At 35.0% G+C, this 27410-nt stretch overlaps 1 protein-coding gene and 1 long non-coding RNA gene across 2 annotated transcripts; one reads left to right on the top strand and one right to left on the bottom strand.

The window, feature by feature from the left end:
- Nucleotides 1–21: 21 nt before the first annotated feature.
- On the bottom strand, nucleotides 22–10390 carry LOC129246969 (CD109 antigen). Its single transcript, XM_054885737.1, has 9 exons — nucleotides 10251–10390; nucleotides 7122–8070; nucleotides 6424–7061; nucleotides 3921–6208; nucleotides 2072–2890; nucleotides 1808–2001; nucleotides 1572–1746; nucleotides 1401–1506; nucleotides 22–1340 (listed from the first exon to the last, which is right to left on the bottom strand). Exons 2-9 carry the CDS (start codon nucleotides 8048–8050, stop codon nucleotides 1129–1131), a joined length of 5361 nt encoding a protein of 1786 aa, XP_054741712.1. The 5' UTR covers nucleotides 8051–8070; nucleotides 10251–10390; the 3' UTR covers nucleotides 22–1128.
- Nucleotides 10391–12367: 1977 nt separating this feature from the next.
- On the top strand, nucleotides 12368–18068 carry LOC129249222 (uncharacterized). Its single transcript, XR_008582645.1, has 3 exons — nucleotides 12368–12716; nucleotides 17367–17436; nucleotides 17651–18068. It is a non-coding gene; the product is annotated as an uncharacterized LOC129249222 (long non-coding RNA).
- The last annotated feature ends 9342 nt before the right edge of the window (nucleotides 18069–27410 follow it).

Here is a 27410-nt window from a genome sequence, read left to right as displayed (position 1 = left end):
TCTATTATAAGTGAAAAAATTTTATATTTATTTATTTATTCGATTTTTCACAAAGAGGACGGATAAAATTTCGCTTATAAAAAGGTGTTTTATAAAAGCTTTTCGTTTGCAATTTCTTTGCTTAACATTTCTTTGTATGTATGAGTGTATGTAATTATTAATTACACTTATATTTTTACATCGCCAACAAATCGTCTGTTTCATAAAGTAAGTTTATAAAAGTGTATATGTGTATGTATACGTAACTAATTGCTAATACAGAGTTTTACCAACAATACAAACTTCAATAGAAAACGGATTAAAAAAAATTTGAATATTCGTTTTGTCGCATTCTATGGCTTTAATAAACCAAAAATGCATTTGTGATTGCAATGATATGTTCTACTTATCTAAGATGAAAGGCAGTTAATTGCCGTTTTAAGACACATTTGTATTATCTTATTATTCATATTTATTTACACACGCAGTGCGTAAAAATATTTCAAAATTACTGCTTTTTCGAGTTTCAGAACTCTTTGAGAACGGAGCTACCTGATATTGCAAAACCAATCTACACGAATTTGTAAATATATATGCACGTACTTAAATATCAGCTGTTTTTAGCTTTGTACAAATGAGATTTTCAGTGTTTACTTAACATAAAATTAATGATTATTGTTGCTTTCAATTATTTTAATAATATTCAAGACCTTTTCAACTAAAATTAGTAGTAAGTAGTTAAAAAATGCACTATACTAACACAAACAAATGGGTACTGGAACATGTTTAAATGGTAGCAAAATAAAAGCGGCGCAAGATTCGGTGGTCATCTAATGACCACAGTATTGGACGGAATGCGGTTGCTAAGCGTTGCGCTGGCAATTAGGCTGCATTTCAAATCGATATGTATATGCTTCGTAAAGTTCTTCGTATTTCATGTATAAATTAGATTCAAGAGTACTAAAAGACCAGCTGAGCATGCTATTTCATTATGTTAAAGTCACTTGTCTTTTCTAGCTTACATATTAATTGATGTGTGATTTAAGAAAACAAAAAGTTTATTTTTTACAAAAAAAAAAAAAATTAAAGAACTCACTTTCAAACTTAGTTTTTAAACATAAACTCAAATAAAGGAAATATGGGCATGCCTTATGTGAGCATATACAGACAATTCAAAACGATATGCATTCGGCTGCGCATTACGTATATAAAAACGCTGAAGAACAGGAGTGACACGGACATAGTGGCCCGCCAGCCCATATTGTAAATCGAACAATATGGACACTGCGAACTGCCACACACTTCACAGATGTTTAGAAGGTATGTTGGTAACGCATCGAAAATAGACTCGTTGAAACGCTCTGAAGGAGATTCAAATAATCAATTAAACTGTTGCGATATGTAATTCAATTGTTTCGTACCTGGTGCATAATAGTCATAGACGCGTATGGGCAAATAACGTGACATATTCGCCACTGGGAACCAACGTTCGATAGTGAAATTAACGCAAATATCTTCTTGATCGAGCTGTGGATAAAATGAAGATTTTCCATTAATACACATTTGTTTTCTTATGAAGTTGCACAACGTACATAATCGAAGTAGAATATAACTTTTTGACTTGTATACTTAGCGCGGCGTAAATTTCGCACACGATTGCTTAGTACGTAGTGATCCAGACGTTGTTGTTGTATCCAATAGCCAGTGGGTATGGCGACATCAAGTACCGCCATGCCCGAACGTTCCGATTCGCGTGTATTAATCCAACTGAAAAAAAATTTAACTTTCAAATTAGGAAAATCTTATGTTAAAGCAGCAAAGTTATTACTTTTGACAGGCGATGTACGAGATGTGCGACTGATTTCTGCCGTGGAAAAGAGCTCTTGTATGCAGACCGAATGCTGGCACTGGCGGCTTCGTTTGGAATTTCTCTATGTCCACGTTGTACTGCACATGCATTTGCAATATCGCATAACCAGCACCTTTAGCCTGCACCTTAACTGTGCCCCAGGATTCGGGTATCTGTGCCAAAGCAAATTTAATGTTATTAAATATAATTCAAATTATATTCTCTCAATCTCCATGAAATCACCTCAATGCTCTGCAGCTGCGCTAAATTCGTATCATCGATGTGTAGCGCTTGTATTTTACCACCTTGCGATGACGCCTCCACTTCAACCGTCAACGATGATACCTCACGTATACGCGAATGTACCGTGTATTCGACGAGCGCACGCAAAGCTGCACTAGTATCTTGTGTGGACGCCCAGCCGCCGTCGTTGAGACGTTGCGCATTCAACCAGCGCACTATTGGATCCACTATGAACTCACGTCGGGAGACGTAAACCAACAGGGCGTAAGCAGTCGTTTCGATATTCAAAGCATCGAATTCGTATGGTAGTCGCGGTAGAGAGAACCATTTTTGATTTTCCAATTTCTTTGGTGGCTGCGGCACCTCTTTACTGCCCCAATACATAAAATCGCCCAGAACGCGTGCATGCCGGCGTAATATGGAGAATACATGTTCAGCCATTGGTGATTTACAGAGTAACAGTGCATATGCAGTGATGGCCACATCGTATGGTTCTTCAGTATCTTCCAAGAATTGCATGTTACGCTCGATCCACGATATTGCACGTTGTTGGGCTAGTGCGACGCGCGCGCCCAATGAACCGGAAAGATCTTTAACCGTGGCCAATGAGATAAGCACATGTGATGTGAGTGTGATATTGCGATTTTGCAGGCTGGTATTATTCGCGAAATTCGTGCGATTCATCTTGCGATCTGGCAGCCAAGTGACTTCGTAGAAAGCGCCCTCAGGCGTTTGGTGCTGCAGCAGCCAACGCATATTCTTCTCAATGATAGTCGAATCAATCCAAATGAAATTTTCCCATTCATAGAAGGAAGCTTCCTGCGAAGAGAAATATATAAGTAGTTGCATGAAGAAATTGAAGGAAATTTTTTTGTTTTTATAGAAATATTACATTTTTTTAGAAATAATTTTTTTTTAAATCATTTTGTTTTTAAATCATTTTTTTAAATAAACTTTTTTTAAATAATTTTGTTTTACCTAAATTTTTTTAAATCATTTTTTTAAACATACTGTGTACTTTAAAGCTGATAACTTTATTTCGGGTATAAAAGAAGTGCGTTTTTATGTCAAATTTTTTTCTTAAATAGAATGTTTGCAGAATTAAAAAAAACATATATTTCTAAAAGAAGAACCAAAATATGAATAAAAAAAAAATATTAAAAAAAATGTATTTAAAAAATTATTTAAAATTATTTGAAAAAAAAAAATCATTTATTTAAAACAATAAATGTAATTAAATAGCCATAAATTTGCTTTTTTAATAATGTAAATGATTTTTTTTTTTTCAAATAAATAATTTCATCCAAATAAATTTTTTTTTATTGAATATTGTAATTTTTTTTAAATAACTTCACGGCATAAATATATATTTTTTTCAAATAAATAAATTATTTTATTCAAACAAATTTTTTTTAATAATTTTTTTTTTTAATTATTGTTTTTAAATAATTTTTGTTTTCCCATTTTTTTGGTTAGAAATATACATATGTTTGTTTTAATTCTGCAGTACCCCATCTTTAAAAAACTAAACAAGCCAACAAAGTTATTAGTTTTTAAGTACACAAACACAAGATAGGCGGTTCTACTTTTCCGCAACGTCTCGGATTCATATACGGCTTAGGACTATCACAACAACAACAGTCCATCTGGGAGTCACTCGCATGATAGCCGGTTTTACATACGGAAATAACTCGGCTCGTTCTCAATCAAGAGCTGCCACACTAGTAATAGCCTGTCTAGTACGCTGAACCTCACGGCTCCCATCTGGGATTCGTTTATATTTTTTGCCAAGAAGGCTGTTATTATTGTTCAGCATAAATGTATATGTATGCGAGTTAACACCACTCACCTGGAACACACGCACGCAGTACGCAGTCAACCACACCGATGACGCAGAGTTATTCCAATCCGAACGGAAGAGGGAGAATGAGCCATCCGGGCGCATGAAGCTTAATTGGCGTTGGTAGGCAATGTTCATATGGTAGAAGGCATGTTTTTCCGTTGTCTTATTACGCTGATTGATCAGACGCATGTACATGATGGTATAAAGGTTAGCGGCGAATGAAAATGCATTTTGTTCGGCTGATTCCATGGGTAAGTAAAGTAGCGAGGTTGCGTTCACTGGCATTGTGGGGAAAATCGGTCCAACTACATCGCCCACAACAGAGATGCGCGCTCGATTCGAGCCATAGACAAAGTAACGATCTACTTGGTAGGGAATTTCTGGCGTTTGTGTAATATTCACATGCATATATTCCAGCACGTAAGCGCGATTTGATAGATCCAAAAGAATGGATTGATGGCGATATTGTGGCAAACCGTCCGATTCGACATGCAGACGACGTTTGATAGTATCAGTTCCCAACAGTGTTGCCACATGCAACGTTACATCGATGTCGCCCAATTTCTGTGGCACTACCGGCACATAAACTATTGTAGTGCCTTGTGCGCTCAGATAAATGAAGAATTGTTGCTCGCCAAAGGAGGTACGAGGATTGTAGGAGCGCACAATGCCATTTTCTTCGACATGCACAAACTTGTATTCCTTGCTGGCATGCAACACCACCATTGCCTCAATGGGCGTAGTCATGTAGTTGAAAACAGTTACTCGTATGCCAACCTGTTCGCCTTGCCGACAGTGAGTGGGCATCTCTACATTGATGAAGAATGGCTGGACCCCAACATACTCAATAGCTTTGTTCAACATACCAAAACCTTTCGAAGGACTAACGCTGAAAGCACTCACCATCCAATAGGCAGGACGATCTGGTACTTCAATGTTGAATATATAACGTCCATGCGGTCCAATGTTTACGTCTTTCCACAACCAAACATTTTCGTAGTGACGCAAAATGCGGTTGAAACGATACTTACGGAAATTTAATAGTTCTGTATCATTGCGTACTCGGCAATTAATTTCGTCGGTGCCATCATCGCAGTCTAGCAGCCCGTCGCATTGCTTATTGAGTGGATAGCAACGTCCGGATAAACACTCACCATAACCGAGTGTACGATTACAAGTGTCGTAGCGCCGTGGCACATAGCCATCCGTGAAAACGATTAAGCCGCTATACTCAAAGGTTCGATTCGCATCGATACCGAACGACGATGCAGGAAAATAGACGAGCTCATCGGGTGTACCCTCATGTGTATGCCAAACATGTTTGTACGTGCCATTTGTTTGTTCATCGAATGTGGACATTTTTGTAACTATTTTCGCATAGGTCAACTCGTTGCCTGCTTGCATGGTGTAAAATGCGCTGTCGATGCCGGAGAGACCCACATATGAACCAGGTTCGCCGAAAATTGCCACTTCCACCTTTTCACCCGTGCGTGCTTTACGATTGTTGATGTATACAGTGAAGTTATTCCGCGAAATTCCGTTCACGGGAAATGTGAGCGAATCGGCAACAATTTGACCAGAAAGTGTTATCTTCCAAACAACTATCGTAGCCACAGGCGCCATTTCCGCGCTCAACACCACAGCAATGGTGCGTATGCCCTCCGTTATTGTTTCACGATCGTTTACCAAAATCACACCCTTTGACATAATCAAATAGTTGAAGTCCTCCAAATAGAAATTGGTGCGTATGTGAAAGATGATGTATTCTCCAACAACTGGTGTATCTGTGCTCGTGGAAACTTTGATATGTTGATTGCGTGGTGAATAGTGTGCCACCATCAGAAGCTCCGTTTGAGCGCGTTCACCACGGGGATCAATGAAACTCGCCTGCAGTCGCATGCGCTCGACGCCATTTAGAAAATCGCGAGATTGCACACGATCATCCAGCTGAAGATCGTTGCGCAAATCCACTTTCACGGCCCAAATTCCCGGACTGGAAGCAGACATTGGCAAGCGTGTGGCAGGCCAATCCCGTCGACCACCACTCTTGCTTTCTACAAATCCGGTGACATCCATTATGCCTTGCTGCAGTAGATTCCTATGAATTGGTGAACCATCATGGTACTCTACAGCCAAATAAGCGGTGAAGGGCATGGAGGGTTTGAAGACCTGCGGCGACTCGCCTAAAAATGCTACACGAATGCTGGAATTGTAAACGCGCGCTATGGCATAACCCGAAATCACTTCATCGTAGAATTTCTCGCCAACTGTAGCGGTGATTAATACTTCCATGCCTTCAGTAAAAGTTAAAGTAAAAAAATTTATATATGAGTGACGTTCAGTAGCTTAGCTATTTTTTAAATTCAAGTCGAGTTTAGTTGGAAACTATGAAGTACTTTAAATTTTTTGTATAAATATAAATTAGGCCTGTGTGTTGTGTTGTATATTACGTTATCAATTTCATGCTTAAAATTTTAAAACTTTTCAATGCATTTCACCAGCGACTTACCTGCCAAATTCGGCACCAAAACCTCCAGTTCGCGTATAGGCCATTTAAAATCGAATGTACCATTGAAGTAGCGCAAAAACGGCAATGTTTTACGATAACTACCCGACCAGGTATCGTAGGTCTCCGGCACGTCAGGTTTGCGCACCCAGAAAGGCCATTCCTCTTCGAATTCATAATGCCGCTCGACCACATATTGGTTGCGATACAGCATATCCTGATTACGATTAACATCTTCTGGTAAAGGCACTGGGCTGTACTGATTGTAGTACATCTGTTGTTGATGTTGTAAATGACGTGCAGTCTCTTCGGTGGGTGAACGTCCTAAGCGAAATTTCTCATTTAACACCTGATTACTGAAGTAGCCAATGGGTCTAATTGTAGCTTTCAATGTGAGATTGCCGCGCACTGGGTGCCCACTAGTGAAATTGGCCATCACACGTCCATGAATGAAGGGGTCGGTGGTGAAAAAGAATGCTGGCATTGTAACGTTAACTTCAAAACGGGTTTGATAATACTCTTCCACACTGAAATGACCTTCCTCCACTTGACCTTGCGCAATTACACGTATGGTCCATTCACCAAAGGTGGGTTGATCAGCAAGTTTGTATTCCAAAGAGACAGAACCAAGATTTGATTGGCTATATTTAAAACATAAATACTATAAATCTATTGGGAAACAATAGCACATTTTTTCTTACCGTGATATCCAACGCCGCACAATATGCTTATTTGGATCCAGCATATAAACGTCAACAGCATTATCGAAACCCTTTAGCTCAGTTGTAATCGGTATTGTGCGGAAGCGCACAGTTTCGCCTTGCATGTATAAAGGTTTGTCGGTTTGTATGAAGATGCTCATCGAGCGTTGTGAAAAATCCAAGCGAGTTTCGTTCAAGAATGCTAAACCGCCAAAGATGTCCTGATAAAAGCCTTCCACTCGTAGTTTATACTCCCCAATCACGCTCGTTGGTGGTACTCTCATCAACATCGTCTCGGGCACTCCCACCTTCACGTCCTTAGAATCGCCACTAATCTGCACACCATCACAAGAAATACTGGCATGCACCGTAACCGGATATTGAGCACGCAAAATCGACACCGCCACCTTATAAATAAGACCAGGGCGTACCATACGCGACGAAACAATGAAATAAGTCGGTTCGCGTGAATGATACATATCAAGAAAAGTTGCCTTCACATTGTACGAAGTTTTGCCGCGACCGAAGTTCAAGTCTTCATCAGTGCCATAACCGCCACCAGGGCGTTCATCAAGTGGTAAATCATTAAAGTTGTCGGTGCGATAACGTGTGCGATCACGATCATTCACATTATAATTTGTATTTTGGTTGGGATTCGTATTCAGATTGGGGTTATATGGATCATTATTGAACCGTTGATTCGCCTCGTCGTAGCCTTGAGTGTCCGGGTATGGATTTTGTGGATTATTTTGATTGAACACTTCTTGTTGTTGTTTTTGTTGTTGTTGTTGGGTATTGTAGTAATTGTCTTGCTGTGCGGCAATATTGCTTAAATTACAACACAGCGCAATAAACGCAGCTGTAAGTAGCCATGATTTAAATGAAGGCGAGTAGGACATGGCGGGCAACGGTATCCCGTTGGGATACATTCAAGGAATCTTTATGTAATCTGCAAGTGAAGAAGAATAATAAAATAAGTGTGGCAATCTCGCGTGCAATACTTACTACACCACCCACTTATGTGAGCCACATAAAATAACTGAATAAGAATTTCGAATAGGCGATCTGGCGCAAAACATAGAAATTAAACTGCAATTTATGCGTACCGTATGTAAGCACCGTCGAGCAGCGACGACAGTGTAGCAAAGTATGTCAAATGTAAAGCAAAAATACGCGTTTTTTAAATACGTTAATATATCTAAAATGTGACGCTTTTACACACAAAAGCATGCTCTTATTGTCGATTATATTCAAATAATTTTTTTTTTTTTTTTTTCAAACAATTTGGAACAAAATATTCATATGTAAGTATGGATGCACATAATAAGAAGCATGATTTTATTTTAGAATTTTCTGAAAGAACAAAAAAAAATTGAGACTATTACATCCATAATCGCGACACTGTACTATTACTTGCAAAAGACAACAACGCTCATTTACTTCACATACTCTAAATTTAGTGCGTGTCGATGCCAATTCTTAGTGGGAAATGTGTGCTAGTTGTGTTGCTCGAAAACTGGATGCTGTTGGTTGTTAGAAAAGCTTCCCACAAAATAATCCCAACAAAAAACGTATTGGGAAATCAAAATATTTTGTGTATTTATAGAGCCCATTTCATTCAGCGAGTTAAGCGGCGACAAGTCATTGCACTAATGATTTACGTAATTTAGTATTTCGAAATTTTTACCAACTGTACAGCATAAGTGATTGATATGTTAATATGTAAATACAAATATGCATATCTATGTATGTATGTATGTACATAGTGATGCTACATAATAATTTATAATTTATAAGCTATAATCAAACATCCAGGCAGTCTAAACAAAAATATTATGGTACTGCACTACATAAATCAATGGTTTGGGCAAAGTAAATTTGTAATCCAAATTGATTTCACTTTGCGCTCGATGTACTATACTATGTTTATAGCAATGTAATAACTTAAAGGAGTATGTACATATGTGGGTAAATTAAAACAATAACCAAAAGGCAAAATTTATTCACACAATTTCTTATCTCGATGACCCATCAACTAAAACTACTTCGGGGTTATCAGAGCTTCTACATATTGTATAAGGAAAATTTCAAAATTCAAAACTATAGATATGTATGCTCTAAGAAAAATATGTGAAATAAAATTAAAACCAGATGCATTGCATTTGCCTAGACATTGAGCAATTGCTGAAAGCGGATCTCAGGTCAGACTATATTTCAAAATAATGCAGCGAGTATGAAGAGTATACACATGTGGACGTTGTCGCACACCCATACATATGTATGCGTATGTGAACATTCATATTTACATTTGGCTTCCATAAGCCCTATGTTTATCTCCGCAAGCTGTATAATGTTGCACTAGTAGCATATGCAGCTTAAAAAACGGTATAGCAAGCAAAGTCTGCTGTGCCGCCGAGTGCGCACTGAAGCGTTCGCTCTGAATGTAATACCTACTGCATATTTGTAAAATGACCAGTATTGTAGCAGAGTATGCGAGTACTACGATATTCATTCACGAAATGTTGTTGTAGCACCTAATTTGCACACCAACACTACGTATTTTTCACCCCTTTTACATGAATCATAATATGAATTAATTAATGAGGGGCGCACGGCCAGGGGCCAAAGTGTAATTGGCAAACGGGTTGGCTGATAGGTGAAGTGGAAGAAATGCAATTTTCAAGCCTTTTCCGCTTAGTTTATGCCAAACCACTGGGATATTACCAAAAACATAAAAAACAGTTTGTATCAACGCAAGCTGAAGCCCTGAAACAGCTACACAGCTATATATATATGTATGTATGTATATTGGCTTTTCTACGTACTTTGGTGGTGTGGTAGTAATTGCTGACACCTGCAATACTTGTGCAGCATTCTAATTGGAATTTCGAAGATCAGGGTCAGGTGATTTGTTTAAGATATTAAATGATGGGCTTAACTGTATATTTAGCGATTTGACCAAAACAATAAAACTTTAACAATTTCTACTTTTGGTCAACGCCCATGTGCCAACAACAACAGCTTTCAATTACAGCGCACCAAAGCAAAGGTATTTGTCAAGCCTCTCTTTATCCGGGCGTTGTCAATAGTGTTATTTATTTATCGCTTTAACACCTGCTACACACTTACCTTACGCAGCACGTAGTACTTTAGTTGCTTACTTCATCACTTTTCTAACATTATTCGCAACAAAATTTCTAACTAATATAAATAAAATTAATCGTTAAACAAATCAAAAATAACACACAGAATTTATAACACACTGTCGGGATGATGACAAACTAATGAATGCTGTTTCCCTCCCTCAACTTAATCTATTCCAAATTTATGAATCTATTACTTAAACAGTATTGCCAACTCTTCGGCGAATGTGTTCAAAATTTCCTTATTGGACGCTTATTTCATTACATACTACCTATAGGCCAAATTCAATCAAGATTATTGTTGGTACATATAGGTAAATGGATCCCCAACTCCAATCATGCACACCCAACTCTCTTTGAACGCCTTCTTTCCATACACCATTTTCAAATAACACGATTAACTAATAGTTTTTTTCACGAAAATTCCGTTCTTGCACGAATTCCGAAACAAAAATATTTTTCTAAACAAAACGTAATTACTAAATGTTGCTTTATTAGTAGTAGTAGGATAGATATATCTGACATATCTACTGATGATACCATTTTTGGGACAGTCAGAACGTTTCCTTAGGGGGAAGCTTCAGCAAACAGATATTTATATAGACAAGAAATTGCAGTACCTGGCCAGTTCCGCCCACAAAACCTGGCTAGGGAATTTAGCACCCAAGAACCATTAGGAACTGTTATTATCTTTTATCTTTTCCAGTTAAACTAAATTTAGATGCCCAATTTTACAGGTTTAGCTGAGCTTAAAAATTCCTCGTAGTTGAACTAATACTGAAAAAATGGGCATAAAACCTGGCTAGGGAATTTAGCACCCAAGAACCATTAGGAACTGTTATTATCTTTTATCTTTTCCAGTTAAACTAAATTTAGATGCCCAATTTTACAGGTTTAGCTGAGCTTAAAAATTCCTCGTAGTTGAACTAATACTGAAAAAATGGGCATAATTGGGTTTTGGGCCGAATTGACGCCAAGTATAAGAAATCGCTGTTCCCGGCCCATTCCACTAACAAACCCCTATTTTCAACTGAAACTCATTAGTTTCGCCTGGTTTTTAGTTAGCGAAATACCTTAGCCCGATATGTAAGTGGAAGAGGTCGGAAACTGCAGCTTCTTGTCTCTTCTTTGGTGATAAGTAAAAAACAAAAATCAGGGACATGAAAGTTATAAGATTTATTCGTAAAAGTATTGCTCCATTACAGTTATTAAAAGAGAAATATTTTTTATTTCGCCAATAAGAGTTATATCCAAACGTTTATTTTTAACGTTACATCGTAACAGTTAATACACAACTTTTATTTTTTATTTAAATTTTCCTGTGACGTTTTCAGTTTGCAATTTTGGACTTACTTTTATTTCTGGACCTTGAAATATAAACACATTTACATTTTTTGTTACGGGCAAGGCATACTGAACAGGTAGTAGCAGTACAGCAAAAACAACAAGATCAATGTATTTTGTTTTTTCTTTTGGTCCTTAGAATGTTACAATCTATAGACAAAGTTTGACAGCTTGTAGTAATTTAAACAAAATTTCATAATTTAGGGACGAAACAAATAGAAAAAAGTAAAGTCAGCTGTTCTACAGCAACTACTTGTTCAAAAGATAAATTTAATGGATATTCGGAACCGAGAGACTTAAAGCGATTGAAGTCCGTAGTGTTATTTTATAAAACAAAGAGCTAAATCTTATTTTAAAAATTCCAAAACTCACTAAAAACCATATTCGTGATTGTATAAGTTCCTTAAGTAAGTATTTTTTATATTGTGCTAAGAATACAACGGATCAATAAAAATTCTAGGAAACTTTTATCTAAACAAAAAATACAAATAAATATGCAATATAATTCATATAGCTGTGTTTGTCGGGAATTTTATTTTATTTCATCCTTAAAACAACTTTTAAGAAAAATGTAATTTTACTCGTATGTTTTAATATTTTTTGAGTTTTACAGCAATATTTGGGTTATTCACTTTCAAACAGTGATGCCGTTTTTTTGGGCAAGGGCTACAGTATTCGTTTCACAGATTCCAAACGTTTCGGTCTTATTGGGACATGGGTTGCCTTTGACAGCGCTATTATTACAACCCTGCGCACATGTAAGGTCACTCGCAGCTGAAGGAAGTGCGAGCGAAGTGAAAAATTCATCATCAATGGGAGAATAGAAGAAAATAAAATTCTGTATTCTGTGCTTAGGTAAATTAAAAAATAATTATATAGTGCGAGGTGTATTGACGACGAATCGTTTGCCATAATGCAATAATTATGAACAACAGCGGGAAAATAAGAGTGCAGTGATGAGTTTAAGAAAAAAGTGTGAAAAAAATTCTCGTCGAGAAAAAATCGAAAAGTGAAAAGGCAAAAGCGAAGTGAATTGGAATTGAACGTGGTTAGAAGAAGAGGAACGTGGAAGGAAGGAGGCATTCGTGAAAAAAGGAGAAAGAATAAGGTGAAAGCATGGAAAAGGCTACCAAATAAAATCAAAATGAGCAATTAACTAAGTCAAAGTTTTATTTGGAGCAGGAAGATCAAAATCAAGAACCCAATAAGAAAGATCCACTACCATTCCGCTACTCCTCGTCCACCACTACCACCAAAAACCACACTATACACTAGTACTCATACACCTGTACCAACCATACTACGAAAAATACCATCACAAAGCAGAAAGTCTGCTAAAGTAGGCAAACATAAGGGAGTAGCAAGAATTTCGTCATTGCCGTCCGTGGCCATCGGAGGAATTTTTTTCCCCGTTTTCGTGTCTCATCATTTTTCGTTTTCATCGTGGGGTTTGTGCCATTTTCCTTCGAAAGAAAAATACATTTTCTGTGTTGTTCTTAAGCTGGTTGTTGTTGTTGTTGTACGATTATTGCATAAATGAAAAATGGGAATATCCCGCAAGGTAAAAATGTGTGATTGTGCATGTGTGTGTGTATTTGCTAAATACTCTACAATCAGCGAGTACACCGGGTGAAATGTAAAGTGGAGCCGATCTGCAAATTTTTGGGAGCTCCCGTAATGGCCAAATTAACCGCTACGGGTCTCTGCAAATCGCTGCGTCCGTCAACTAGCCCGGAGCACCTCAATTCTATTTTTGTTTTTGACTCTGTGGCTAGCGTGCGAATTAGTTGATCACTTTTGGCTTTTCAGTTCTCCAAAGAAAAAAAAAATTATTCAAAAGGAGAAAACGTAACTACTTAATGCTTGCAAGTGTTGTGTATAGTTAATGAGTTGATGGTTAGGAATAAGACCACGGTCGCCATCGCTATCAACGTCCTTTCTCCGGCTATGTGAACTCGTGATTTGATTCGCCGCTTACTTGACACACAAACACTTTCATGCATACGAGTACAGTGCCATAACATGCTGGCAAAAATTTGGTACATACCGACATATTGGCATCCGTCATCGCCTCACCCACAATGCTGTCATATTGCGGCGCTCCCTGCACGCCTGCATAAGTTCCCACATATTGTACTTAACTTACATCGAAATGCATTTGATATATGTAAGAGCACACAAGTATTCATATGCATATATGTACATAGAAAATGTATTGCATTGTTGGAGGCTGACTGACTGAGTTTTCTTTATTTCAGTTAGCAGAATAAATAGCTATTGTACAAATTATTGCAATACCACAACATTGCATTAGTTCATCAATGCCACAAAGCCAAGCAGCAAACAGCTAACTTCATCGTTTATTGTTTCATCTCGTTTTTCGCCCTAATCGCGTTGTCGTCAGTAGTTTACGTTCGTGTCCAGCAAAAATAACGTCATCCATCTCGTACTCAGCAGTCATCAGCGCAGTGTAGTGTACCGAATAAGAGTATTGGCGCATATGTCGGTAGTACATAAGTATGTTGTTGTTATTAGTCAGTGTTTTGGAGTTTGGTCATCATCACAATCATCGTACTGATGAATATTGAAATCGAGTTTAGAAAAGTGATTGAAATTGAACTGTGTGCTTGTGCAAATATGTTTCAGACAAGACACATAAGCATACCTTTAGGAGCTAACAGGAAATTCAGCTACAAAACGGAAATTCATATGCTCTTATGGTATATTCGAAATCGATTTTCTGTGCTGCTTTTTTAAAATTGTGAAAAGTGTTGAGAAAATGAGGATATATCAAAAGGTTAAAGGTTTATTAATTAAGAAATTGCATAGAATTTTTTAAATTGAGATCTGGTCCAAATACATTGATTTCGTTGATGCTATGTGTACAATATTGAGTGGACTCGTGGTTAAATTGAAATAGGACTGTGGTCGACTACTTAAATTCCAAAAAGTTACACACGGCAGAATTGAATACAAGTAGGTGCACCTTTTTGAGGTGTATTGTGATTAGGATAAATTTAAGTATTTGCAAGTTAACAAAAATCACAAGCCAGCTAGTGCAGGAAAATGATATTCCTTAGCTTTTGCTTCCATTGAGTTTTTGTCCATCCAAAACGCCATCGTTGTTGCTTTGTAGCAGTTCGTGACTGTAGGTTATAGATATGACATTATCTTAATTACTAAAACGGCACCAAAGTTACACCAACACACATGCAATGGTACAAAAAGGAAAGCCACTACTCTACGATTCACTTACAGAATCGTGCTATATATTGGGACGACTTAGTGGATCTATTATACATACAAATATTTGCACATCGGTATATGTACGTACGTATGCACATACATACATATGTGCGTTCAAAAATCTGAAACTTATAAGCACATACATACGACTTCCCCTGAACGAATGCAAATGTGGGCTGATTTTTGTTTGGCGGTAATGGCAAAAAAGTAGCAAACTGAATTAAAGTCTGCCAAGTCGAAAAATTGTCGTCGCCATCGTTATTTGGTAGTGCTTGACATTCATGTCTTTTTGTGTATGTGTGCTACTCCATGCGGTTTAAAGCCTATTTGAAGGTGGGGTTTGGTGGTCAATTTGTTGTTGAGTTGGTGGTGTAGTAGTTGACCGGTCGATTGCTTGTTCGCTCGTATTTACATTCTTACATATAAATGTATGCATGTATGTTTGCACGTGCGTGTGGCTGCTGTCAGCCATCGCATTAGTCGTCATATTTCCGCAACATCATTCTTATAACTACATACGTACGTTTATTATTATTTTTGCAATGATAACGAAATTACTATGAATTTTGTTGTTGTGCTCGTCATTCATATGCACATGTATATGTGTATGTAAGTCAACGCTATGCTAATAATGACAATTTTTCTTTTTATCTAGAAAACTTAAGATAAGTGAAGTTACTGATAGTTACTGATAAAGTAAAACCACACATTTATCACAAATGCAAATACCGCATTGCGCTTCTCTAATGTGTATGTTTGGGCGCAAGGGCGGGCATTTGCGGATGTGCGTATGTATTGCATTCTCCATGTTAGAAAAACACTCATCTACTTATATTTCGCGACAATGTTCTTGTAATGTAATTGTCTCGCATACCGATGCGTTGTAGGCAAATAAAAAACGTGGTACGCACGGAGAGGCAGCCGATCCGCGCCATGAGTACTATTGGGTCTTCGCTCTATAGCTCGCACGCTTGTCTGAACGCGCTCTCCCATTGCTGGCATGCTCGAGCGCGTGGCCTTAACGCCTGACACTGTTGGTTGCTGGCTATGGGCTGCTCACCTTATAGCTTCTTTGGTCATGATTAGTCGCTAAATTGTGGTCGTTCGCGAATGTTGTACTCCCAGCCGCTACCGCCACCGCCATCGTCGCTAATAGTCTGGGTTTTTTAGTTGGTGTCATCGCGTCGCGCCGTTCTTTTTGTTTTTATTGGCCTTCCATTGTTAGTGTTCATTTACAATTATTTTCCTTCGTCTTTGTCGATAATATATAGTTTTAGCTTTTGTCATTTCTCTTGCTTTATCGCTTGTGCTGTGTTGTTTGAGTAATTTACATACTGCTTCATATCTTTCACTGGTCGTAATTGTCATTGTCGGTGCCGATTTCGGATTTCGATTTCGATTCCTTTTTGTCGGGTAGTGTTTTTCAATTTGTGAAAACACTCAAAGTCAGTCAGTATCGCGCTCGCCATCTTCGTGTCCGCCTGCGTTTTTATTTACTCGCTTGCTTGCTGGTACGTTTTCGTTAACTCGTGCTTCCAAAGGCAAACGAAAAAAAGAGCAAACATACAAAAAAAGTTGTCAGTCTGCACGTTGTATGTGTCGAATTAGTGTGAATTGTGTGGCCCAAGTCAAATTGCACTAAATTGTGCGTGTGTACTAGCCACTATCGAACACCCACCTCTCCTCACAAGTGAACGTGCCATTTTTCGTTCGCTTCGTACTTTGAGGTGACTGACGGTCAACGGTAGATGGTCAACAAATAGTGTCTGCGACTGCCTGGCTTTCACATTGATTCTTTCCATTATTTTCGATCATTCCTTACATTTGTGCTGTCTGTCGCCTGTAGGACAGTTTTAACGCGTGTTGAATTGTTGAAAAAAGCGTGAAATTTGTACGTTGTTGTTGTTTTTTATTTATATTTTTAATATATATATACATGCATGCATACACACATATTTAGGAGGATAAGAAGAAAAATTGGATAGATGGAGTGTTTGAAGTTTGAATGCTTTTCGACTGTCGATCACTACAAACCCGAAATTGGGGTATTGATTGAAACATGATTTCAAGTCTAAAATTTCTTCTGTTCACCCTATTTGTGTGAAGTATAACTTAAAACAGTTACATATTTTCATGAACAGTGACTCAATATAAAAAATATAACAAAATAAACATACGTACAGACATTTAAACAGTAAACTTAATCAAAACATGAAACAACAATGAAAACATAATTAAGAAACAAAACAAAAAAAAAACGCGTATTTTCATTGAATCTATTTTTTATTAAAATAGAGTGCATTTTCTCAATAGCGTTAAAGTTTAAATTTTTCTCTATTCTTCTTTCTTTTTTTCCAATTCTTCCGCGCACTGACAACGCTGTCATCACTGGCAATAAATGCCTGTAAATTTTAACCTATCATCGTCATTCTCGCTGTTGCTGTTGCCGTTTCTTTGTTCGTATTAAATGTATTCTGTTTTTTTTTGGTTTTGTTTTCTTAAAAATGTGCAGCTCGTTTAACTTCGACGAAGACTACGACGAAGACGACGATCAACTTTGGATTCAATATAGAAAATTAAGCGTAAATTTAATGCAATAATTAATACATCTATGTTACGGTATATCTGCGTTTGATTACAAAATTAACACAAAGAGAGTTTAAAAGAGTTAATGATTCAAATCAAAGGAAAATTAAAAAAAATTACAAAATTTAAAAGTATTTGCAACGTGGCAATATAGAAAAGAAATTAATTCAAGTAAAAATTATAAAGTCATTAATACTAATATAATAATAGTAGTAGCATCAACAGCTGCAACAGCCTGCGTTAGCAACAACAAGAATAAGAAGTAAATCTCGCCAACTAATAACCAAATTTAAAACGTTAATTATAATAATTGCAGCAAAATTAAATAGAATTTAAACAACAGCAACAACAACAGACGTGGCAACAATATTTTATAACAAAAAAGTTCACAAAACAGGAAAGCTAAACACAAAACAAAAACAGCAACATTAACACCAGCAACAGCAGCAGCAGCAGCAGCAACAAACCAACCAACAACAGTAGTTTAAAGAAGTTGTAAAAATCACAATTGTTATAATTACAATAATAAGCATAAAAGTACAAACCACGGATCAATACCAAAGATGGAGGCAAAATTCTTGGCAAGCGTCATTTCATTCCTCTCGATATTTTTAGCGATTTATGCTGGTGAGTACCCGAATGTCGAATAGGCACACAATTTACCAACTATTTTACATATGTAAATTGTTTTTGTTCTTGTTTTTTGTTTTTATTTTTGTTAAATTAAAATTAATATACTATCCTCAACTATTTGTTTATAAATATGTATAATATTTTAACATAACTATCTCTCTCTAATATTTTATTGCATACGAGTATATATTTATGTCTTTTTATTTAAGTACAAACAAAAGAATATAAATACATATATAAAAAGCAAATACAAATACTAATTGCAAATGCAAACTGTCTTTAACGAATATTTCGAACACAACACAATTGTAAAATTGCAAGAAGAAAACACACAACAAAAAAAAAAAAAAAACTACAATAAGCATAAATTTATACAGAACAGTTTCTATGTTTTACTATATCCCTCTCTCTTTGTCTGTTGCATTACTTATGTGTTCACCTTGTTTCTTATTTGTTTTTAACTTGAGTGTTTCCTATTTCCATTACATTTCTTCATTTCCTTGAAATTCACTTTTGTATACAGTTTGTCTCATTGTTGTGTCCACTACCTATTTACATACAATTATTCTTTTAAATGTAATGTAATTTTCATTTTCACTTTCCAAACGTTTTTATGCTCAAGTGCATTTGATTGTGTCAATGAGAGGTAGGCGAAGAAAAAGAAGGCACTTGTGTTATCATTTCACCTCACTTTGCCGTTGTAGAATGACATCTTATTTGCTGCTGTTAAGTCATCGACAATATGTAGGGTATCCGTGTATTGAAAAAAGGTCATTCGTAGCTAAATTGTAAATTATTTGGCGCTCCTTACATTTTTGTTGTTGTTTTTATTTTTTGATAATATATACGTTGAGATGACAGTTTTAGAACCAAAGAATTACCATAAAAAACACATCTCTCTGCATATAATATCGCTTCTAGTCGGAGCATAGGGGGGAGCATGCCAATGAATATTCACTATTTTTAATTTATTCACTATTTTATGCTAAATTATTTATTAATATAGTAATTTCAATTACACAAAAAAAAAAAAATAAACGTCATGCATATCAGTTTTTCTGAACTCAATCCGTTTCTACCGAACTCATAACTTTACCAAAGAGCTTAAACCCATACTCAACAATATGACAAAAAGAAAAATTAGTAATTCCAAAACTTCTATCGTAGTCTCTATAGGAGCATTTCAGGTGCACCTAGCAGATCTCATTAGCTATGGAGATAAAGATGAATGGTATTCACATCGGGCTTGTTAACTCGACAGTTGTTGGCCCGCAATTTTTATGTATTTTTTGTTGTACTTGATAATTTTTTGATAATTGGTGCTTGGTAAACATTTTGGCATCTTGCGTGGAGCCGCTAAAGCCGACAACAACATCGGTAATTATGAGCCTTAATTGCATAAATATGACTCCTTGAAAAGAAAACTTCATGGTTTTTATTGGTGTTTCGGCAAGTCTAATTTCAGTGCAATCTATGCAATCTACACAAAATAGTAACTCGAGGATAGGTGGGTTCCGGCCAGTAAACATATATTATATATATATATTGATTAAATTATTTTAAAAAAGTTTTGAATACTCTACGTACAAGTTAGTTAAGGTTCCACCGTCTCAAATCCCAGTGGTTGACGCTATCTTTCAAACTAATTTTAATTTATTTTAACACTGTTAGTGTTTCCTGACGCACCCAATATGCCCAAAACGACAACTAATTGATTGTGCGTTGAAAATTTCTTGCCACTGCATTTCATGAAAACTTCGTCATTAGCTATTTATAAGTGGGAATAAGCGGCACCAATTAACGTCCCGGGACCAATGGTTAGTGAAATCCAATTTTCCACACCTCTGCGATAACTCATAACGACTCGGAAACACATTAATGGTATCCTCCAACAATTCTTCATCTTCACTGACCCATTTTGAAGTAATTACCATTAATTAGCGAGTTTTGCTTCTCAGAATTTGCAATTAAACTTTTTCGACTACGCATCTTTTTGCGGCATTTTTACTTTTCAATAAAACTGAATCAGCTATGAAGCAATTTGTCACACTACTGAAACTTAATAAAAAGTGCTTTCTCAATTCAAAGTTTTACCGGAATACAGACTAACGAATTACCAAAATAACTCTTTAAGTGATAAATGTGCCGGGGACTGCTGTGATCTCACTTCGTCTAGGTAATGATATTTTGTCAGTCTTACATTTCAAGTTTATTCAGCTTCCTTTAAAGTCTCATAAATGCATATATTCTGATACGAGAGTAAAGTCTGCCTCCTCATCTAATTAATATTAGGAAAAATCTTTCAATGGCGGCCGCCGCAGCCGAATGCGTAATTATCATTCGGAATTCACAGAGAACGTAGGTTTGAATCTCGGTGAAACACCAAAATTAAGAAAAAGTTGTTTCTAATAGCGGTCGCCCCTCAGCAGGCAATGGCAAACCTCCGAGTGTATTTCGGTCATGAAAAAGCTCCTCATAAAAAATATCTGCCGTTCGCAGTCGGCTTGAAACTATAGGAAACAAAATCAAGACGCACGCCACAAATAGGAGAAGGAGCTCGGCCAAACACCAAAAACTATCCTGGCCACGTTGAAAGAGACCGTTTTGCTCTTGTCTAACTTGACAAAGAATCACCAGCTGCTTTCGATTCACCAACCACCTTCCAATCATTTCCTTAGAATCCAACATTGCATATGATTTGGCAGCACAGCATTATTTTCCTTTTAACAAACGGTTAGGTCATTGCATTGCCTTTTCAAAGTATTGCTCCTAAAGTATGCAAAATAGCTCCTTCTTTTATATATAAAAATGAATGTTTGTCTGTATGTCCTCGATGAACTCAAAAACTACTGGACCGATTATTATAAAAATTGGTATATATATGTGATTTTCCACGGAGAAGGTTTGTAGAATATGCTCATTGCTGCCACTCGCCACCAGGTGGCGCTGCAGAGTAGCAACTTCTGCCCCGTTCAACCGATTTTTTCGAAATAAACAAAATCAATAAAATGGTTTAGAATGAATTGAATATTTGTGTACTGATTTTTCTTTAAAGTTATTTTTCTTAAATTTATTTTAGTTGTTGGCGTAGCAACGCGGGCCGGTTACAGCTAGTAATAAAAAAAATATTCCTAACTATACAAGGTTGCGAAAAATGAATCGCCATATCGGAAGATTTAGGATTTTTGCAAATGGCAAATTATATATTTGGCACTTTTGAATAAGACTGCTGGAGTATACAAACAGACAAGCAATGGAGCGCGTAAAGCTCAAAATAAAGATTTCCATCCTCAAATTAATTTTGTTTTATTTTATAGTAAAAAGTTATTGAAAAACAAAATTGGGTGATTAATTTTGCGCCCATTTGTACTTGGGAACATCAATCTAAGCATATCGCTTGTGAGCTAAGCGGCTATACACAAAGCTGCTCTCACATATAAATTTTTTTCAGCGCAATTTTCTAGCGAGCAGTAAATCGAAAGCGAATCGAAAATATAACCAGGAGATAGAAGTTATGAACGCTAATAAGTGACATCTGGCCATCATAGCTATAAAATTTTAATGAGTCTCTAATGATGGAAAGTGTCTTATTGGCAGCTAATGTGAAGTTTGTGGGTTCGATCTTGGCATTTTGGAAGGGAAATGTAAAAATCTTAGAAAACATGCTTTTTAATAGAAAATGATTTTAATATAGTATTGCGTTAACACGTCTGCGCTATGAAAAATTGGTCCAAAATATTGTTATCCAATATCAGGCTCGGGTTTTCATTGAAAAATGTTGTTTTTTTTTATTTTTTGTTTCATGTTTTTTATTTAATTTTTCTTTTAAATATTTCTTATTTTTCTTGTTTTTCTCATATTTCCAAAAAAAGCAAACATTCTTAATTTTGTTGGCACGAAGAAAATTTGGTGTTACTTTAAGACCAAAGCTATGGGGTAAATGTGATGTGGTACATTTTTTTTATTTAGTTTATACAATTAACACATGAATTAAAAATACATACTCAATTAATTAATTTTCTGGTCGAATTAACCTTGGTATAATCTCTAAGTTCCCTTGCGAGTGTGTGGAATAAAAGCCGTAATTCATGTATGAAACAATTATCAGTACATATGTATCCATATAACAGACACTATGCGAAGAGTTTGGAGGAATGATGGTGTTATTTCAAATGAATTTTTACTTCCTTCTTTTTTGTTTTTTTTGTTTTTTTGTGTGTGTGTGTGTTTGTTGGTTTTTTGGGTGTTTTTTTTTTTGCAGGCACTCATTATAATTCCTCATTATCATTTCAACAGTTTACTTTTGTTTTTATTAATTGCTGCAAATTATTATCATGAATGAGTTAATTTCTATTTCTTTTTTTCTGTGCAATTATTTTCTATTTGTTTTCAATTTACTTAGTTTTATGAAAAATGTGTTTATTTAAAAATTATTTTTAATCCTTTTTTGGTTTTTTCTGTACTCTTCTAAAAAGCAAAACTTAACTTTTGCGGCAGTTTATTTACCTTGAGTTGCATTCAATTTGTTGCCTTGCTAATCGGATTTCTCTTTTTGGTCTATTTCATAAATTATTATTATTTTCTATCAACTTACATATTTCTTTGCGTCTTTGCTCATTCATTCATTCACTCTATTATTGAGCCTAGCAATTCTTACAATGTTTACATTATTTTGCATTCCAAAAATGTATTAATCATACATACATACATACATACATACATACATACATACGAGTACATAGTCGTATACGCATATTTTCGCAATCGCATATGCATTTTAGTCTATTACCTACTGAGTATACAACAGTTTCATTTTATATACATATGTCTGTATGTGAAATTTGTTTCATTTGTTATTCCGCATGCATAAGTCCAAACATACGCAGGCACATACTTATATGTATGTATATGTATACAGAGACATTTCTCATTGAAGGTGCATAAAAATCGTTTCAAATCGAAAAAAAATTTTTTAAACCAATTTTCAATGTGTGAGCTCTACATAGAAGATATAAACATAAATATTTTAGAATTTATATTCATCTGGTATGCAATGTAGTATAGAATATCTGCATACATATAATTGTGAGTACTTAAGTATGTATGCGCATATATAATAATATACTTGTACATATCTATATTTTTTGTTCCTATTTTTATATAGTTATGAAATTTCGCGACGTTGCGATTTTTTTCTTTGGCTCTTTGTCTTTATGGTATAAAAATAAATCGCGTTTCTAGACAGCCAACGACGTCAAAACAATCGTGTGAAAAAATATAATATAATGTTAATTTTCTTTAAGTATATATACACATACATATATTAGTGTATGTGATGCCGAAAAATTTGCCAGACATACCAATATCTTGCGTATGTTCCTTTTTCGTTTCAGTTTTTTTTCCAATGTCTGGGACATATTAATATAATATTTAGAGTTCTGCGATATATTTCTTTTATATAGTACATATATTCCCATATGCATGTGGGCTTGTATACCTAGTATGTGCATATGTATACATACATGCGTATATATGGAAGTGGTGTGGGTACAATATGATCTTGATGAGAAAAGCTTATAATTAGTTTTATTTGTATTAGCTTGTACAAAGTGCTATATGTTAATAGGGTAATAATTAGAAATATCCCCTTAATTTTCGAATTGTTTAGTAAAGAAATTGTAGAGATATAGGAGGGGTAAGCATGGCCTCACTGAGTAATTAATCGTTAAGATAGTAGAGAGTAGGCAATCAGTGCCTTGTTTGGAAGAAGCATTCAGGAGGGATAAGGTTAATTCGGCGAAGAAAGCCATTTTTTTAATTTTTTTTCGCTATGCAGTTAGTGTAGGTTTATTCAATTAATTTCCATATAGTAATGCAACATTTGAATTATATTTTCCTGAAATTTCAATCTAAAATATTGAAGTTTGGGTGAGTGTCAGTGAATATTCAGCACCGCGAAAATACAACTTTTGTTTTGCAACATCTGAAACAAAAAAATTAAAATGCATTTGTTAAAGGAGATGTTCTTCGAGGTGGGAGGTTTTTCCGATTTTTCAACATTTCGTAGCACTTGGAAACAAAACACATCTATTTACGGTTTTTGCTATTGGAAAACGAAAAATTTGTTATTGCAAGATGACTAATTATTAAAAAAAAAAAAACAAAAACAAAAATGTCGCTGGAATACCTTATGAATTATGTGAAAAAGTACTGTGCACAATTTCAATCCAGTCGATTTTTTAGTTTTGTCGTACACGGATACCAAAAATAACACATTAAAAAAAAAGCTTTAAATTCCAGCTGTTCTAGAAACCCGGCGTGGTTCGTCAATTTTGCTTAAATCGATTTGAAATTTTGGCACAATATTCTCCTAATATTATGCACTTGTTTAATAATATAAAATGTGGAAAAAACATTTTTTTATTCCTTATAGTCTCCATCAACTTCATTACACTTATTCCAATGATTCTCCAAAAATTAAAGTCTCTAATAATTTTCCGTAAATACCGTTAATACAAAATGCTGTTCCAAAGCTTTTTGCTGAATGGCTAATAAATGCAGCACGCATCGTGCTGTTTCTAGGTGAGATCCTTAGATATACTGTAGACATTTGCAAACGAGTTTTTCCTGATGTTGCAAAAAAGCAATTTAAAGTGCTCTGTTACAACACGGATTTGATAAGACTCGGGAATAAGAAAAAAATGTTCTTCATAATTTCAAAAAAAGTAATAATCGGATTTGTTTCAGCTTGTGTGGAAAAATATTTAATGAAGGCTGTGTTTGGATACGTTTTTTCATAGAAATTATATCCGAAATTTGGCAGCCAATTTAAAATCCTACCCAAAAGGATTTTGACATTTTGTTAATTTGAATAAACATTTCGTTAATTAAAATAAATAATGTTCCAACATTCTGTCGGCACTTTTCCTCAAAACATGTCGATATTGCTTTTTGATTTTCAAGAAATTGCTTCATGAATTTCTTGTTTCTGATTCTCACTTACACTTAAAATATGCACATTCTAGCCTACAATAATTTTGATATTTTATTCATTTGCTAAATAAACAAATATATATATAAATTTAATAAATAAATCAATGTTAATGAGTACATAAAGTAGTAAGCTTTGGAGTCATCTGCTTTGATTGCTTTTAAATTTCTACGCTTCATTTTTTCAAATGCTCATGCACTCTAAGTGTGATATTGACTCATTCTTATAAAAAAAATTCATTTATATGTTTGCAATTCATAGCATTGGTCTGCGTGCAAATGCATATGTACACATATACATGTAAAAAAATAAAGCTGCTCTGATCCAATTCAAGCGGTTCAAACTGGTTAACTTACCAGATTGATTATTTCTGTCAATTGTTCATTTTTTGTTTAAGTTTTTATTTAATTTAATTTTTTTCTTTCTCCTTGAATTATTTGTGACGCATTGCGACATTTTATCTATCATATCTTATCACAGATGCATACATACATACATAAGTGTGCATGTACCTCCGTGTACGCACATGTGTTTACAGTTAGTTTAGTAGTTATCTCCAAAACCTTACTGTCGTCACACCTAATATGCTTGTTAAATAGCGGTAAAAATGCGCACAAGCGGTTTTGCTTTCAAGATTTACAACTGGTTATTTTTTTCTCTCCTATTACGAAATGGTTAATACAGTCGCGGGGAATACAAAATATGTTGAGGCATTCGTTAAATACATAATTGGATTATCTTCGCATGTGACGGCGAAAATGGTTTGATTTGCCTGTTTTTTTTTTTATAAAAGTAAATGACTTCATTGACATACAGAAAATTTATTATACAGATTATTCATATTTTCCAAAATTATAAATTATTATTTAAGTTTCTCTTCGGTGCGATCTGCGAAATTAGTATTAATTTTTTCTCGATTTGGCTTTCGATTCGATTAACTCATTTTGGCACAGCTTAAATGAACACGTCGTAGGTCTTTGGGTGACTTCGTCAACCGGTTTTATGGACCTTTCCTTGTTTAAAATATATACAGCATTGTTGAACATATTTCTTATAAAAATATAGTTCATTCAATAACTTAAAAGTAATAAAGAACATTTAAAACTTTAAAAGAAATGGAAGAAAATGCAACGAATTTAAAAATTTTGTATCAAAATTTAAATTAAAAAAAAAATTGTATTAAAATTTTGATGTAAAAAATCTTTATTAACATTTAAAAGTTTTGAAATAATTTTGGATCAAATTAAAAAAATTTGTATCAAAATTTAAAAATTTTAACAGTTTTTTACCTTATGCAGTTTTATAGCTCACAGTCACGTTATTGAGCGAACTACAGTTTTATAAGAAAATTACGAAAAATATTTATCATAAATTGTATACATTTGTAAAAATAATCATTGTTAGCGACTGCTGGCTCCAAAAGAAAATTGTCATCGATCTTCATCGCACCTGCAAATTTATGTGTATCTGCGGGTTGTATGAGTAACATTTTGAATTGTCAGGTCGTATGAGTGTTATTGAATATTGCCAAGTCGTCTGAGTAGCATATGTTGGGATCGTCTACAAGAAAATATCCGAAGCTTTAGTACATTTACACAAAAGTTAAGTAAATTGCAGAAAATTAAATAGTATTTACTTAATCAGATATAAACAATATATTATTTATGTAGCTGATTTGAGCAACCAATTCGCACTGTACTTAGTTGTTCAGTGGTCTCCGGTCCGATGCCCGCTGTGGGCGGGCAATGATGAATCAGTTAATTGACGGGCAATAACAGGGAAAAATTTTCTCGTACTGCATCAATTGTATGCAAATAAAGAATCACATTTACATAAAAGTAGGTATGTAAATCTAGGAGAAATTTGTCTACATTAAATAAAGATGTTAACGACTAGAAAAAACATGAATGAGAATCAGGTAGTCATATATGTATAGGTGTTGAATATAAGGTGGCACGAAATTAATCATCCAATTTTGTTTTTGAATAACTTTTTTACTAAATAAAAAAAAATGATCTCGAGTGATCGAAATCTTTGTTTTGACCTTTACGCGCTCCATTACTTGTATGTTATAATAATATAATTAATATGATAAATTTTCTCATAGGGTAATTATTTTTGTGCCATCATGTACATATTGCTCGTTTGATGGAAAACCGTCTAAGTTCAAAAAATCAAGAATTTCAAAAATTATTAATAACTCAAGAATTCGGAAACCTAATTTGATGATCCAAAATTTTCTTTTATCAATTTATTATTTTTTAACATCTCCGAAGAATATCGTAAAACCATTTTTCCTATTTTTTTTATTTATGGTTTTTTTAATCTCTTTAAACAATTTTAATT

This window comes from Anastrepha obliqua, chromosome 5 (assembly GCF_027943255.1).
Source record: "Anastrepha obliqua isolate idAnaObli1 chromosome 5, idAnaObli1_1.0, whole genome shotgun sequence".
Lineage (NCBI taxonomy): Eukaryota > Metazoa > Arthropoda > Insecta > Diptera > Tephritidae > Anastrepha > Anastrepha obliqua.
The sequence above is the reverse complement of the archived record's forward strand: the minus strand, read 5'-3'. Positions and strand labels throughout refer to the sequence as shown.

Coding starts and splice junctions, on each gene's coding strand:
- LOC129246969 (XM_054885737.1), bottom strand. CDS start 8,050: ATGTATCCCAACGGGATACCGTTGCCCGCCATGTCCTACTCGCCTTCA. Junction 7,062..7,121: donor GTGCGGCGTTGGATATCACG/GTAAGAAAAAAT, acceptor TTTTAAATATAG/CCAATCAAATCTTGGTTCTG. Junction 6,209..6,423: donor TTTGGTGCCGAATTTGGCAG/GTAAGTCGCTGG, acceptor CTTTTACTGAAG/GCATGGAAGTATTAATCACC.